At 40.4% G+C, this 16,418-nt stretch overlaps 1 protein-coding gene across 1 annotated transcript in view; it reads right to left on the bottom strand.

Moving 5' to 3' along the window:
• The window catches only part of LOC135466031 (uncharacterized), a 39,644-nt gene that overhangs the window by 8,045 nt on the left and 15,181 nt on the right, over positions 1-16,418 (bottom strand). The window contains exons 2-5 of the mRNA XM_064743421.1: positions 6,857-7,213; positions 2,498-2,626; positions 2,041-2,135; positions 1,401-1,512 (exon numbers count right to left, since the gene is read on the bottom strand). Coding sequence (XP_064599491.1) covers positions 1,401-1,512; positions 2,041-2,135; positions 2,498-2,626; positions 6,857-7,213 — 693 coding nt within the window. The remainder of the gene's footprint in view (positions 1-1,400; positions 1,513-2,040; positions 2,136-2,497; positions 2,627-6,856; positions 7,214-16,418) is intronic.

Genomic DNA, 16,418 nt, shown 5'->3' with positions numbered 1-16,418 from the left:
ATACTCTCAGTACAGTCAATCCTGGGACAGTCGGTGGGAAATAAGGCGTCGTGGGTGACTAGCATTCAGTTTGTACGCTCCGGATTTGCCGCCTTTCGGGTTATGCTTGGAACTATTCGAGACTTGGGATAATCAGAAATCCGCCTTAGCCTGTAACCATGCTGTAACCTGCCTCTAATTCACAAAAATATCCAAATTGTCACGCATTGGCCACGTCAAAGCAATCCTTACTCGACTAATCCTTCATCCTCTCTCACAGCACCTTTGATCGGAAAAAAACACGCAAATAAGATTTCCCCAGGGTGCTATACACCTGATAGCCAATCTCGGAGCTGAATTAAGTACACTACGTAGGCGTTGAGGCCTGAAAAACTCTAATCAGTCAACTGGTATTTTCAAGATAATGAGGGACTTATAGATCCAACAGCGTATGTGAATTTAGGTTACATACACTCTCAAATACAAAGTTATCAAATAAAGGTAAAAAATAAAGAATACCTCATGCCAAAGACAACAGATGAATGAATTCATCTGTTCAAAATGTTCCCCAGACTAATACGTAAAAATCTTCTGAAGAAAGTGATGTGACGTCACATCATTTGCATAAAGTCCAAAAAAGGCCATTCACAGTATTCCCTCCTATTGGAAACGCTTTATATGTCGCCTTATAGAGGACATTTGACTGACACACACATGAAAGAAGATTTGGACACAGTCTTGCTTTCGTGTCGAAGGGCACCGTTCGTTTATGCTGTCTTTATAATGGTGATAACAATCTAGGTGTGTTTTTCGTGTTTAACGCCTTTTGTTTCACGGCTCCATGGTGGTATTTATCAAGCATCTTAAGACATCCGTCATAAATTGCAAGTTGTAAAAAAACCAAGCTCAGAACAGGAAAAAGGCAAAGCTTAGTCGGTACATTGTTCTGCCGTGAAGAATTAGTATGTACATATGTACAATTTATAAACATCCTGGGGTAAAACAGTTTAACCTCATAGCTGTGCTTGAATTATTGACTTATTTATTTATTTGATTGATGTTTTACGCCGTACTCAAGAATATTTCACTTATACGACGGCCATCATTATGCTGGGAGGAAACCTGGCAGAGACCGGAGGAAACCCAGGGCAATCCGCAGGTTGCTGGCAGACCTTCCCACATACGCCTGGAGAGGAAGCCAGCATGAGCCGATTAGTGACTTATGCGTTTGGTAACACGAACCCTAAGTTTATCACTGGCTCGCAAGAAGAGAAGTTTCATGGTCATAACACCGAGTAAGAAACATGGCACTCATGGCATTATGTGGTGGCCTAACCTGTATAAATATCTTATTTCTACGATACAGGGACTTCTAAGATTAAAACAAACCATCAAACAAACCACCAAACAAGCAAACAGACCTTGACGAAGGGATTTCAGTTGAATAATTTTTTCCTTGTGCAAGGCCTCTATTTCTTCCATGTATGTGGACACCAATGAGTTAGTTTTCCGAAGATCACATTTGATTTCTTCCTGAGGAAAAGGAAACAACCAACCCAGCAAAATCAAAGCAAAGCAAGTACCCATTTCTTCCAAGTTTTAAACTCTTCAAATTAACGAGGAATATTTTGTGCGACTGCTTTGTCTGAAACGTCCATACAGTTATCAGTTATCATATATCTTTCTAACTGTGTAAGTCTTTTACCAGTCAAGACACAAGAGGTATCGGTTCAATCCCGGCCTTGGACAGAGAATTTGTACTTCCCCCCGATCTCGATGTTCGTCGGGATTTGGTGAAAATGACCATTTGTGAAGTGTGACGTTCGTTGAAGATCACTTGTCTTCCACAAAAATACAACGCATAATGCCAACTAGCTTTAGCGAATTCAGCTTTAGCTTCAGTGAAAGTTAAGTAACATACTACCGTATGAATTAAGAGTATAAATATAAGAAATCTAACACAACAGAGATTTTATCTCTTGAGTTCATAACGTTTTCGGTTTGTTTTTTTGCAGAGTTGACTAAACTCTGAAACTGTCTTGTGTATTTTGAGCTGCTTACCCTGAGTCTAAAGTCCGTATTTGATGCTGCGTCGATTTTTCGTTTCAACCGCTTTAGGTCTTCCATTTTGTCATCCAGATCCAGCTGAATCGATTCTGACAGAAATAGATGAATTTAGATTGAAACTATTCACTCCCATACGAATTACTCCCATCACTTAATCACAAGAAATGAGGTTGAGGAAACCACGTTAATCTCAAATCTCATAATCTACCTTATGAACCTTATCTTTCCTGACCATAAACTAAGGACAGAATCGGAAAGAGTAGCAATGTTCCACTTATTGTTATAATTCTTCAAAAAAGGCAATGTTGAAAAATGGCTATTATTTTTCTCCTTAAAATACATAACTCCGCCTTAAAGAATGCAAATGAGAGAAATGAAAAGGTACTGGAATATACGTATATGTGTAATTGTCTGCCACCACGCAATAAGCAAATTTACCCTCCCCACAAACCTGTGCGCTTCCTAGTTTCCAGAACGTCTGCTTCGCGGAGCACTAATCGGTTACCAAGGACACGCGTGGCGTTCATCCTTTGTGACAATATCATATCGATCAAGTCACGAATGGCCGTCTCTAATTTATCTGTAAAAAATGGGAAACGATCAGACATTGTAGCACTTAACTCAGCAGGTATTTGGTACAAATTACGCATCTATATGGGGGCCAAATTAACATTTAACCGAGAATTATCGATATCACCAATTCATTTACTGATATCGATAAAAGAATTACTGATATCGATAAATATTATCGATGTCGCTTATTCATTTATCGATATCAATAATTCATTTATCGATATCGACAATTGTGTGCCATTTATCGATATCCATAAATGGACTAGCGATATCGATAAATGAATTAACGATATCGATAAAAAGAATTAACGATATCGGTAAATGAATTAGCGATATCGACAAATGAATGAGCGATATCGATAAAGAGTGCTTCCGGTTTAGTTTCGATGAAAATGACAGCTCCGCCGATGTTGTTACGCTAGATAAAACTGAGGCTTATTTATGATTCAACCGATATTGATATATTACATTTAAATTACCTTTGTGTGATCAACCGTTTTCGATATAAAGCTCCATCAACAAACTCCAGCAACAAGATGAATTTATTTATTTATTTTTTTTCCTCCAGAATATTTCACATATACATTTGCGGCCAACGGATCATTACACATTTACACGAACCGGAACTTCTTCTCTACTTCTAAAACATACTTCAAGAGAAGAAACAAGAGAAAGTTTTTTTCTCTCTTTTCGCTTGGTAAACCATACACTATATTAGCCAAAGGACCACACGTACCCTACCAGTAAAGTTAAGTTTTGTTGAGAAATGTGTATAATGGCGCAATGGTGCTGACTGGCTTACTTTTGCTAGTATTACTTCTATGGTGTGTAGGTAAGTCAGTCTCCACGACGACCATTTCTGTAATGCCTACCTTTGATGATAATGGTGCAGATCGTAAATGTATACGGGCTTGTACCTCTCCTTGAAGATCGCGGAGTGCCCTGTTCAGTGAATTCACAGTGTCTGTTGACAACGCTGAGCTTATTCGTGTCAAGTTTTCCAAATCCTGGGACAATATATTGTTTAAGTTATCCAAATTACCGATATTTTGTTGTAGTGTTCTTTCACCTCGAGTTATTGTGTTGTTTAGGACACGCGAAACATCGTCCAATCCGAAACACCCGCCATTTGAACTAATGCAAACAACGCCAAAATCTCGCGAGATGTTAGAAGGGAGCTATTATTATCATGCGACTAATGTCCCTGATTTATCAATATCGATAAATAGCCACAATTAGCGATATCGATAAATGAATTATCGATATCGATGAATAAATTAACGATATCGATAATTCATTTATCCATATCGCTAATTCATTTATTGATATCGATAAATATGGCTATTTATCGATATCGATAGATAAATTAGCGATATCGATAATTTATTTATCGATATCGATAATTTTCGATTAAATGTTAATTTGGCCCCTCATACATCTAGGCCCGGTTTCACGAAGCACTCTTAACGTTACGTTCACTTAACTATGACTGCAACCAGTATTGTAGACATTACATCGTCATGGTAGTTGTGAGCTCGTAACGTTAAGAGAGCTTGGTGAAACTGGGCCCAGGTACATATGCAGTAGTTCTCACTTAATGATAAGATTCAAATAACTGTAGAGATCGTGGAAGTGTCTGAGAATGTAACAGGGGCTTGTCGATAGACAAGGCAGGGTCGAGATAAGGGGTGTGAATACCCGAACATCATCGTATTACTTTAAAAAACCGCGGTAGATACGCGTATGCTAATGACAGGAATACCACTATCTCTCGCACCATTCACATCATCATTTGGCGTTAAACACTGATCATATTGTGTCATCATAAAGGTACCATGCCCAGATGAATATCTCCATATTCAATCCCTATTCACTATTTAAGTCAGGATATCGTGTAATATCTCGCGGATGATGAAAAAGCTGGCATAGAACGATAGTAGTTCAAAAAGGTCGCATATCGCGCAAGGAAAAGGATTATCGTACCGGGTGATCAACAGCTTGAGAAAGATGATCCAAGGTAGTAAAGTTATGTGGAGTCGCGCGTACACGCGATAGCGCTTGTGTCTAGTTTTGGTCCATATGCGGGACAAAACTTACGACCTCACGGAATTTTGAAATGGTCGAGATAGCGAAATGATTTATTTATTTATTTGATTGCTGTTTTACGCCGGATTCAAGAATATTTCACTCATACGACAGCGGCCAACATTATGGTGGGAGGAGCTGAAGGGCAGAGTCCGGAAGAAACCCTCGATCATTCGCAGGTTGCTGCCAGACCTTCCCACTAAATAGCGAAATGACGAATGGCCAAAATCGGCTTCCATACCATCGTCTTTATCGATTCAAAATATGAAGCAAACAGTCTCTACGAAATGTCGAGAACAATTTTCCAAGTCTACACCCAGAATTCTTTTCTTTAAGCCCTTTGGTGAAGTTTTTCTAGAGCGTATCCGTTGAATACGTTAATTTACAAATATATGTCAGTGGTGAATAGAATATTAAAGCCCACTTCAATTTGAGTGGCATTAACACCAAAGGCTGCCTTAAAACGAGGACCAGATTGAAGGATAACCAATAAGCAGTTTTTTCAGTGCCAGCGAGAAAAAACCCCTACGCATTCCCATTATAGTAATGTCCGTTTAATGTATTCCCTCTTTAATATTGGTGATTCAGGATTTGATGGTAAAGCAAAAGATCCTTGAGTCAATTAATCACATCTCATAGTATCTTCGTGGCACTCGCCGTTCCGTCCAGTTAAGCGTATTGAGATCGATCGTCGCTGTGTGCCGCTGTACCAGGTCTCTTTGTGAGCAGTTGTACCGCGCCATTCGGCTGCGCGACAGGGTATACATGGCATAATTGTGACCCGACAGGCTGTATTATAGCTTTGTCACTCCCTAAGTGAGTATATGAAACTTAACAGCTGCGGGGATTTCCAGGAAAAACCGGGCAGAAGTAAATTAAATCACGCGGATGTAGGAATTTATCTCGCGGTGAGTGTACCCCTGTCAGCTGATGAGCGTCTGGCGCCTGCATATGTAATATCTTACCCCTGTCTGTTATGCATCTAAAAACTTCTCCTATATGAGGTACAGGCAAGAATATCTTAAACCTAGCACAAGCACCAGTGGTTACATATGTGTGTGTGTATGGGTGGGTTTTAACGTCGTACTTAAAGGCAAAGAAGTTGCCGCCACTTAAGCAGCATGCCGAACACATCAGAAATGACACCCCACCCGGTTATATTATTCTTACACCACTTTAACGACACTTCGCAAATCTAACTTTCGTAACTTTCCAGCCAACAAGTCGTGTTTCCTTGAGCGAATGTCTCATTACTGTGCACCAAGCGATTTTGCAGCAAATACCATTACTAAAGTGATAGATATGACACGACCCAGGTGTAATCCCGCAGCCATCCATTTCGAGGCAAACGCTCTAACCATTAGGCCACCGAATCGGTCGAGTATTTAAATTGGTTGAACACCACTTGTCTTCCACCAATATGGTATGGCTGGTTTAAATGTACTTAATTCGCCACATTCATCACATTCTAGTAATAGCATAACATCCATTCCAGTGACCGGCCCGGATAGCACAGTTGGTAGAGCGTCCGCTTCGGGACCGGTAGATCCAGGATCAATCCTTGGTCGAGTCACACCTAAGACTTTAAAAGAGGAAGTTGTAACTTCCTCGCTTGGCGTTCAGCATGAAGGGTATAGTGCAACGACTGGTTGACCCGTATCAGTATAATGGCTCGGGCGAGACGGCTTACTTGCCTTCGGTAAGTCGTCTCAGTGATGCAGCACTAAATAAAAGAGCGGTGGAAATCCGTCCTGCAACAAGGAGGCACATTACACGTGCATGCACCCTAATGATTCATTCGTCGTCATATGACTGAAAAATTGTTGAGTACGACGTTAAACCCCAAGCACTCACTCACTCCATTCCAGTAATAGCATAACATCCATTCCAGTAATAGCATAACATCCATTCCAGTAATAGCATAACATCCATTCCAGTAATAGCATAACATCCATTCTAGCTGAACTACGGAGTTAAGTAAACATCAATATCTTCAGCTTCAAACTTCACATGTTATGTGATGCAACATAAAAATATGCCCCCCCCCCGGAAAAAACCCCTAAAATAAAACAAAAAAAACCATACCTATTTATTTAGTGAAGCATTATTTAAAATGCCGTCAACTATGTGCACCTAACTTCTGTCAACTCACCTTTTTCGTGGTACAGTAAATCCATTTCCGTTCTAATTCTGCACAGGCGCACTCGGTACTCTTCAGTGCGTGCCTCGTACGTTGTCAAGCAGGAGATCAAGTCCCGGAAATGAGCCTCAAATAGCTTTAACTTTTCATCGGTGGACATGGGAATCTCCGTCTCCTTGACAATCACGTTATCCACTTCCGCAATTTGCACCATCTCTTCGGTATGATCAATCTCTGTGGCTTCCTGGGAAACAACTACCACTTGTTCCGGTTCCACTTCTTTCAATACCGTAGTATTCTCCCCAATCGTTGGCATGCGCATCTGCTTCTTCCTGTGTCTCCCAAACAAACCGCAGTACCATTTCGTATCTGAAAAGAAAGACGATAGTGTTAAATAATAGCCTAAATAGTGCATTCTGTAGACTTGATAGTTGCAACAGAAACATTTAACTACTAGCATTGCTATACCCGCCATAAAAGAAACAAACTTGGGATGGGTACTTAAATCGGTATGTTCACACATGACGAAAGTTCGTCAGTAATTTCCTAAAATCGGCTGGCAAGCGGCATTAGTATATGAGTGAAAAACGTCCCTGAATATAGCAGTCTACATTCAAATAAATAAATAAATCTATAATCAGGCCGTGTATTTCATGTTATTACTGAATACTGATGCAAGCTGTTCATCGTTTCATAGGCAACGAAGATGTGCTAGGTACTTAAACACGTCAGTTAGACTGTGCTAAATTGCCACTGAATCGCATCAATCGTTTATGCATGAATGCCTCACTGCAAGTGGGAGAAATATGAAATATTCTCAGCGGGTTGTCACTCATGCGCCTACATCTGCCAAGGTTCGCGAAACGCGGTCACCCCGATACCGGATAAGGCAAGATTAGACTGCGTTTCGCCACTCGTACATTACCGATTGGTGAGCCACACGATTCTTGCTCTGCTGAACATGCACTCGACAATGCTACAGTCATAGTGAGGAGAACTTTAAACAGTCTCGTATCTTTCCAATGAGTGGATTATTCCATATACTTTACAAATATGAAATCAATAATTTTGCCCAGAGTTTTGTAGCAAAGCTCGTATGAAAAGTCTTCGAGCAATATTGATTAATTTAACACAGGTAACGTTTTAAGTAGGTAACTGAATGAAATGACTCACAGAACAAATCTCCTGGATATTTTTACGTTGTATGCAGAACATTCCACATGTACTTGATAGAAATGCAATATATATTTTATTTATTTATTTGATTGATGTTTTACGCCGTACTCAAGAATATTTCACTGATATGACGGCGGCCAGCATTATGGTTGGAGTAAGCCGCGCAGTCCGGGTGAAACCCACGACCATCCGCAGGTTGTAGCCATACCTTCCCACGTATGGCCGGAGAGGAAGCCAACATGAGCTCGACTTGAACTCACAACTCTCACTGGTGAGAGGCTACTGGGTCATTACGATGCGCTAGCGTGTTAATCTACTAGCGGAGCCACGGAGGCCCCGCAATACATATGAGAGCATCACAAAACGCTAATGATCATAGTACACAATTTACCTGCTGAAGCTGTTAACATTTCAAATGTAGAATCCATATGAGACAAACTGAAGCTTTTGAAATTTATGAAAGCACATTTTATTGTTTGTAACTAAACTCGGAACGGGTTCAATACTGGCCTGGAGTAAAACTGGATTGCAGAATGTTTGTTTTGTAACACCGTTTGATTCAGGGTTCGTTATCTGTGTTTCTCAATCATACGCTTGATACGGTTTGTTTTTGTGTGAGCCACTTTATTTGTTAACCATTGATTAAACCCTTAGGTGAACCCCTTTATTTGCTTTATCATTGAGTAAAATCTTTGGAAAAAACACCTTATGTGCCCAGCATAGATTAAAACATAATGTGAATCATTTCCTTTTCTTACCATTTATTAAAATCTTATGTGAACTGCTTTATTGGTTTTATCATTGATTAAAATCTCGGCTGAACCAAGTCTAATAGCAAAATCACTGTATTTGCTTATCATTGATTAAAACCAGTGATATTCATAACCACAGTGAAAGTTTTACTTCCATCAAATTTGTGTACTTTATTACACGTGTGTAAAATAACATGAATAATTTTCATATGTATTTATGTCAATACTGAGCTGAGTGCAACGGTTTTATCATGAAATAAGGATTCTTACTTTAGTTTGCCTATTTCCATGACCGACATAACGTAAGCAAGTTCCGCTACATGTAGTAGATATATACGGCGTACGTGTATCTTACACGACGGTCATGTAGTGGAATGTGGATAGCTACGGACTTCATTGTTCCTGAAATGTTTCGACCATGTGTTGACCTCAGATCTAAGTTTTCAGGCAACAAAAGTTTATTGTTCTACTGAAATGGTAGCCCCGTCGGCCTGACATGGCTTGACCTGCCAAGCGAATTGTCATGGAATATAGCCACTGGCAGACATGGTATCAGGGTTTGACAAATTATGCTGTCAGCTTACGCAAGAGCAAAGCTAAAAACGTTCGTTTCCCTTGAGCCCACCTGCCATTACCAGTCTGGGAGCAATATTAGATGTCCCTCATACAATCCCTGCTGGCCGTCCATGGAGGATAGCGCAGCGGACATTCGAAATCCGAAGAGAGAACTGAGAATGATAGGTAGAATTACTCACGGTCAGACTGTTCCGTGAAAACAAGTGGAGATAATTCGACATTGCAAATTTTATCCGTGACCATTCTGACCCTTGCACGTAGCTGGTCAGATCTGATGTTTTGGTGACCGAGGAAGTTAATAAACCTATGCAAATAGATTTCATTGGATTTGTAGGCCACAAAGTAGTATAAAGTTTGTTTCAGGAGGCTGAAGGAAGGGAAAAATCGACGATCACAGAAAAACAATTGAACTTAAATTTCATTGGATAGACTGTCTAACCAATCAAATGCAGAATTTGTGCGATTCATATAAGAAGTTATTGAGCTCATGACATGTGGACTCTCTATGTAGAAAAACAAGATGGCAGAGTAAATCGTTAGGGTCACCATCTCGTAGGAGATCTTAATTCAGAATACTTTATTGCTTGGATGAAATCTAGTTTATTCTGCCCGCCTATGTGTCACACAGGTTGCATGGCTTGATTGAGTTACCGAGGCAAGGGATAAAAAGTACATCAGCATAAACAAATAGCCAAGGTCACATTATAGCATAGATTTGCCTGACTGAAAAAGGCCGACTTTGAAGTTCGCCCTGTTCAGTTCACCAATTTATGGCTGCTTCCGTGTACGCATTGATCAGTAGATCTAACGTTTGATTGGTCTACAGTGGGCACAAACTCGCATATATCAAGAGCCTCTCACCAATGCGGTCGCTGTCAGTTCAAGTCCAGCTCATGCTGGCTCCCTCTCCGGCCGAGCGTGGGAAGGTCTGCCAGCAACCTGCGGATGGTCGTGGGTTTCCCCCATGCTCTGCCCGGTTTCCTCCCACTATAATGCTGGCCGCCGTCGTATAAGTGAAATTTACTTGAGTACGGCATAAAACACCAATCAAATAAATAAATAAATAAATAAATAAATAAATAAATAAATAAATCTAATTTAGGTCACAAAAATTGGATGAAAAAGTCGTTCTAAGTGGAGCCTAGTTTAGATCACCCTTTTTCATCAATGTTTTATAACCGCGTTTGTATGTCCAATTTTAGATGATTGAAAACTGAAGGAAAAAAGGGCTAATTTGGGGCATATAAGGAAGGGTGGCGTTGATCATTAACACAGGGTAAATGGCATTGATTATTAGCATATGACGGGGTCATTAGTCATCAGCGTGTGACAAGCGGCGATGATCATCGGCGTAGGATAGGCCATCATTGGCACAGGGTAAGCGGCAATTATTATCAACGTTTGGCAAGCGGCATGGATCATCATCGTAGAATCATCAGTGCAGGGCAGGCGGCAATGATCATCAGCTCAGGCTAGGTGGCATTGGTTATCAGCGTTTGGCAAGCGTCATTGATTATCAGCGTGGGAGAGGCAGCAATGATCATCAGCGTGCATGGGACAGATGGCATTTGTAATCAGCGTATATGAAAGGTGGCAGTGATAATTACAAAATAAATCATTTGCATCCAAACAAAACAAGGCAGATATTAAAGGTATAATTAATATCATTCAAATCTTTATCAAGTATCTTCCTCCGCTGAGGATTAGGATGTAGGTCCACAAGTAAAAAGACGGTTAACTCCTTAAACACGAGGTCACGAGGTAACGAGATGTGGGTTCAATCCCGGCCTTGGCAGGGAATTTGTCTTTGTTTAGGGCCTGGGGAACAATAAGTCTTACGTGTGTTGAAGAGGGCTTTCCTTCGACCAACATGACGTGCAACTTTATAGGCCTACGCGTCACACGTGAGAAAGTTCGTCAGTAACTTGCCGAATGTCCGTGGTTTTAGTGAGCAATCGTATTTGTGAAAAATTCAAGTATATAACTATGAGTCATTATATGCGTGGACATATATTGTGTATTCTTGTGGCAGGGCGAGTCCAGAAGTGCTGCCGTTAACAGCGTATCATGCCGAAGGCACCAGACATGACACCCCACCCAGTCATGCGTCCTTCACGATGGTTATCGGTACTGGTACATGGCATCTGATATCAAAAACACAATGAATAGATTTTCATGCGCGTGTAAGATTTTTAATGTCTAATGACAACTTACTATAAACTAAGATGGTACACGCCTATAGAAAACCTATTGACTATTTCTCCTCTCACGACTTCTCTTACTTCCTTATGGGCGCTGTGATGAGCATTGGGTAAGGATTTCAAATAAAAGCATGTAGCTAGCCCATGTGTATGAATCAGTGAACAGATATTGGTATGAGGGTTGTTCTAGCTGTGTATAACGTATGGATTATTTACTTATTTATTTGATTGGTGTTTTACGCCGTACTCAAGGATATTTCACTTATAAGACTTCGGCCAGCATTATGGGTGGAGGAAACCGGGCAGAGCCCGGGGGAATCCACAAGTTTCTGACAGGCCTTTACACGTATGGCCGGAGAGGAAGCCAGCATGAACTGGATTTGAACTCACAGCAACCGCATTGGTGAGAAACTTCTGGGTCATTAGGCTGTGCTGGTGTGCTAATCCCCTGGTCCACGCAGGCCCCTATACTCAGTGCCCTCTTTTTCAGTCCATCCATTAGTTTTCAATATGCGCATGCGACGTTCCAATTCTAAACGATCGTTAAATCAGACACGGCCTTTGAATACTGACGCTCGAACAGTATCGAATCCCGGTCCCCTTTAAAAGTTTACTGTTTACGGCGGGATTTCGCGGCCATAACCGGAAGTCTAATCACAGGATGTCACCGTAATCTCGCGTGGTTATCAGGCGCGGCGAAACCATTATTGTCTCCTTACGTCTCCAGTCCCAATCCTCCGTATCAAATCACCCGGAATGATTCGAGACTTCTTGTCTGAACCTTTCAAGCTCATCGAAGCCGATGTCAAATAAGTGTCTGGTTGCAAATTTAACCAAAACATCAAGGTTGTAGCCTCACATACAAAGTTTGTGTCAGTGTCTATGTTTTGCATGCCTTGGGTTTGTGGGTATCCATCGAAAAATTACACTGTGCTGTCTGCTTTCCCAGTCGTGGTTATTTCCATGGATACCGTCTCAATGGCAGCACCTGGAACGCATGGATTTTATTTGTGTACATTCATAACATCAGATCGTGAAATACGGAAATTATAAAGCAGATTTTGGCACGCAGTTTTGGCACAAGATTTGTTCCCATCTTGGTAAGGATTTTTTTACTGCAGATAACGACGCATGTAGTTAGGACTTGAAAAGGGTAGTTGCCTTGAAGACATTTGCCAAAAGATAATAGATGAAAATAGCTTCAGTGGTTGTATATATATATATATATATATATATATATATATATGCTTGGGGTTTAACGACGTACTTAACAATTTTTCTATTAGGAATGGGAGTCAATAGCTGTGTGTACATATATTGTGTCCTCTTGCGGCAGGGCGAGTCAATGACGCCAAAGTGCTGCCACCTCTGAAGTATCAGTCTCCAAGCCAGGCAACAGCAAGTACCATTTTTAAAGCCTTTGGTATGACCCGGCCCAGGTTTGATCCCGGGTTCTCCCGACTTCCAAAACGACGTTCCAAGCATTAGGCCACCGAAGCGGTCCAGAATGGTTGTAAATGATAAATATAAGATGTCAAGGTGTTTGTACAAACCTTTTTGTAAAATCCTAATGAATTAAAAGTCAATAGTGTAAATTAAGTGTCGGACACAGATCCTTGTGTAAATCAAGTGTTAGATGTTACTGTGTGAAATCAGGTTGGGAAAAAATCACTGCGTTAAAAGAATGTTACAAATCATAGTGACCTCGTGTGTCCTGGCGATTAAAAGGAAATTACCTCTGAAAAATATTGACATGTATGCAGATTAAACATTACTACTGCTTCATAATACTGCAGTGTGTTAAACTTTTTTGCATTAACTAAGTCCATAATGGGCTACAGCTTGCATTTTTACCATTCGGTCTCCAATTGGCTATGCACACTAACATCTGTCTGACGAGGACGGTATGATTTCCACTAGCGAAATAGACTGAGGAAAGAAAATTGAGAGTAATTCGGTGCTCTCTAGGGTTTTTCATTTTCATTGATTTGGAGTCTGTTATTGAGTCATTAGGGGGTCAATTTATCTTGGCCGCAAACAAATGATGAAGTGCAAATGGGTTTGTAATTAGATGCCTTTTTCTCAGTTCACATACAACACGGAACCGTACACACTGTTCTAAAGGTTTTTGCACGTAAAGGTTTTATGTAAAGGGCTTCGTGTCTCTGATAATATCAACGATGAGATAAACTCGTAACAAGCTTCATCACCGTCATGAGACCTAAACTGTCTATTCAAAGGTAAATACACAGTAAAAATGAAGTTAACATCAGTAGAATGACCATTGAAATCCATGTCTGAAAATACCTTCTTCCTTTTCACTAAAATAAATGGAGCTAAAGGCTTTAATTGTAAGGTGGACCATATTAATTTCTCCAATTTTCTCTGGCCCTGACGTAGACAAGTAATGTCACATTCGCCATTTTAATGCAGATACACACACACAAAAATGGAATAAAATTTTCTTTTTTATATTCTGTTCAATTTTTATTTTAAAAGTTTAATTTATTTCAAAGAGTGGTTAATTCTTTTTTTAAAGTGACTTTTGCTTTAGAATGGATTCTATAGGAGCGCTGTTCGGCTTGTTCACTGGACTGAGAATAGTTAACTGACCCATACTTCCTTAAACCTTACTTTATTCTAAGGTTCCATATAGCTTACTTGGCACGCTATCCATGCACTGTAGGTCAAGTCCTATCGAATGACGCCATACGAATTGTTATATGGACTGTTATTTACTGAACAGTTAACCGAATCGCTACCTGATACCCACGGGTACATGATCTCAGACTGAAACCCCACAAATTCTAGATATTAGATTATATACAACAAGCGGATTAGATTAACCGATGAAAGATATCCAGACAGATACTCAATTATCGAATTGCATCAGTGCAATCAAAACTATACATATACACTTTGGTAACATTTGTATGAACTTCACTTTTGTAGCTGTGACTTAGTCCGAACTTTCTGACTAGAAGGGCCATCAGATATTGTCAGAAATTACTTCATTTAGATTTATTAAGAGTTTCTAAACAACATTGCTACCGCTAAATTACCCACCATATCCTTATAATCCTTTTCTCCTCGTCCACCGTTATTTATTTATTTTTTTGCCTAGTAAGTTCATTTTGAACAATACTGTGAGAAAATTAACTCTTTCCTGTGTCACATTTTTTTCCTGTGTACCTGCCAGTTTTTGCGAACGAGCTGCTTAGGTCACGAGCGTCATACACATGGAAAGTCTTAATCGTTGTAAATGGAGCTAACCAGAATTGCATGTCATTTGGCTTATAACATTATGTGCTATAAGTTCTATTCAGAAAATGCGCACGAGCTGCTGCTTACTGGGTCGTTCTGTCTGTCGCTTGGCCAGTCAAATTGTGGAAATTCTATCTTAACCTGCGCTTATAAGGAGGGCCTGCGTGTAAGACCACATGAAACCCTCAACAAATTTGCGCTTACATTTTTTAGAATATACACGGAAAAACGTTAACCGTTAACGTCAGCCTGTTGTTTTTCATTATGATATATAGAATCATTCACGCAAAAAAGTGAGTGAGTCAGTTTGAATACATGTCGTTTTCCAAGCACATTCTGGATGATTCGCATAAAATCTATTCCATCCGCAGTTTCGAATTTTCGTTCTCATCAGGGATACCTCATATATGTGTATATAATGTCGATCTCACATAGGTTTTACTTTGCAAAGCGCTGGAACACGTAAAGCTCATCATCACAATTTGACCTCGTAAACCGTTACAGTGTCTGCTTTCGTGTCATACCGGTAGTCCGCTACATTCCGGGCGGCATTCTGCTACACACTTGATCAACTCCCCGGTAATGTAACTGTAAACCAACACCGCATCATGCCGAGTGCCCAATCTTATTATGACGTCGATCGATGGAAGGTTTATTATTTGCTCAACAGGCCATCCTAACAACATTAAATCAACACTGCTTTCCTCAATGGGAAACCCGGCATACACACCCAATGTTTCCGTCTCGCAGAGCTGCACATTCAAGCAGAACGGTCAGAATTCGACCAACCGAGAGAAGAGATAGTAGCAGGGAATGTAAACCTGATCAAAAATCATTAGGAAGAATTTGTCTATTGACAATGGCCTCTCAACGGGAAGGACAAGGATATTTCCGATTAGCAGCAGGCCGATATAGATTAAACTTAATGAGCTTATAGTGCAGGCAAGTTGAAGCATGATATAGGGAATAGTATGATCATGAATAACTTATATTCATTTATTTATTTGATCGGCATTTTACAATACACTGAAGAATATTTCACTTATAGGACGGTGGCCAGCATTGTGGTGGTTAGAAATCGGGCAGACCCCGGAAGAAACCCACGACCATCCGTAGGTACTGAACGCAGAGGAAGCTGTCATTAGGCTTTTTCTGAGAGACTTCTTGAACAACTTATGATATCACGGAAATTATGTATGTATGCTTGGGGTTTAACGTCGTATTTTACCATTTTTCGGTCATATGTTGTACATATGTTGCGTTTTCTTGTTGCAGGAATCCATGCCGCAAAACTGCAGCCCCTACTGAATTATCATGCAAAAGACACCAGACATGACACCCCATCCAACCACATTATACTGACACCAGGCCAACCATTACTGTTTCCTTACTATAACCTCTCAATGCTGAGAGCCAAGCGAGGCAGCAGTAAGTCCCATTTTTTGTTATGGCCCGACCCGGGTTTGATCCCGCGGTCTCTCTCCTAGGAAATTAGTAGTGGATACACAAGGATACATGAGAAAAGAAAATGCTAATAATTTGGTTATCATGACACGTTGTTAAATGGAATATTCCTACCTCCAACCCCCACCCCCCCCCCCCAAA

This window comes from Liolophura sinensis, chromosome 5 (assembly GCF_032854445.1).
Source record: "Liolophura sinensis isolate JHLJ2023 chromosome 5, CUHK_Ljap_v2, whole genome shotgun sequence".
NCBI lineage: Eukaryota > Metazoa > Mollusca > Polyplacophora > Chitonida > Chitonidae > Liolophura > Liolophura sinensis.
The sequence above is the reverse complement of the archived record's forward strand: the minus strand, read 5'-3'. Positions and strand labels throughout refer to the sequence as shown.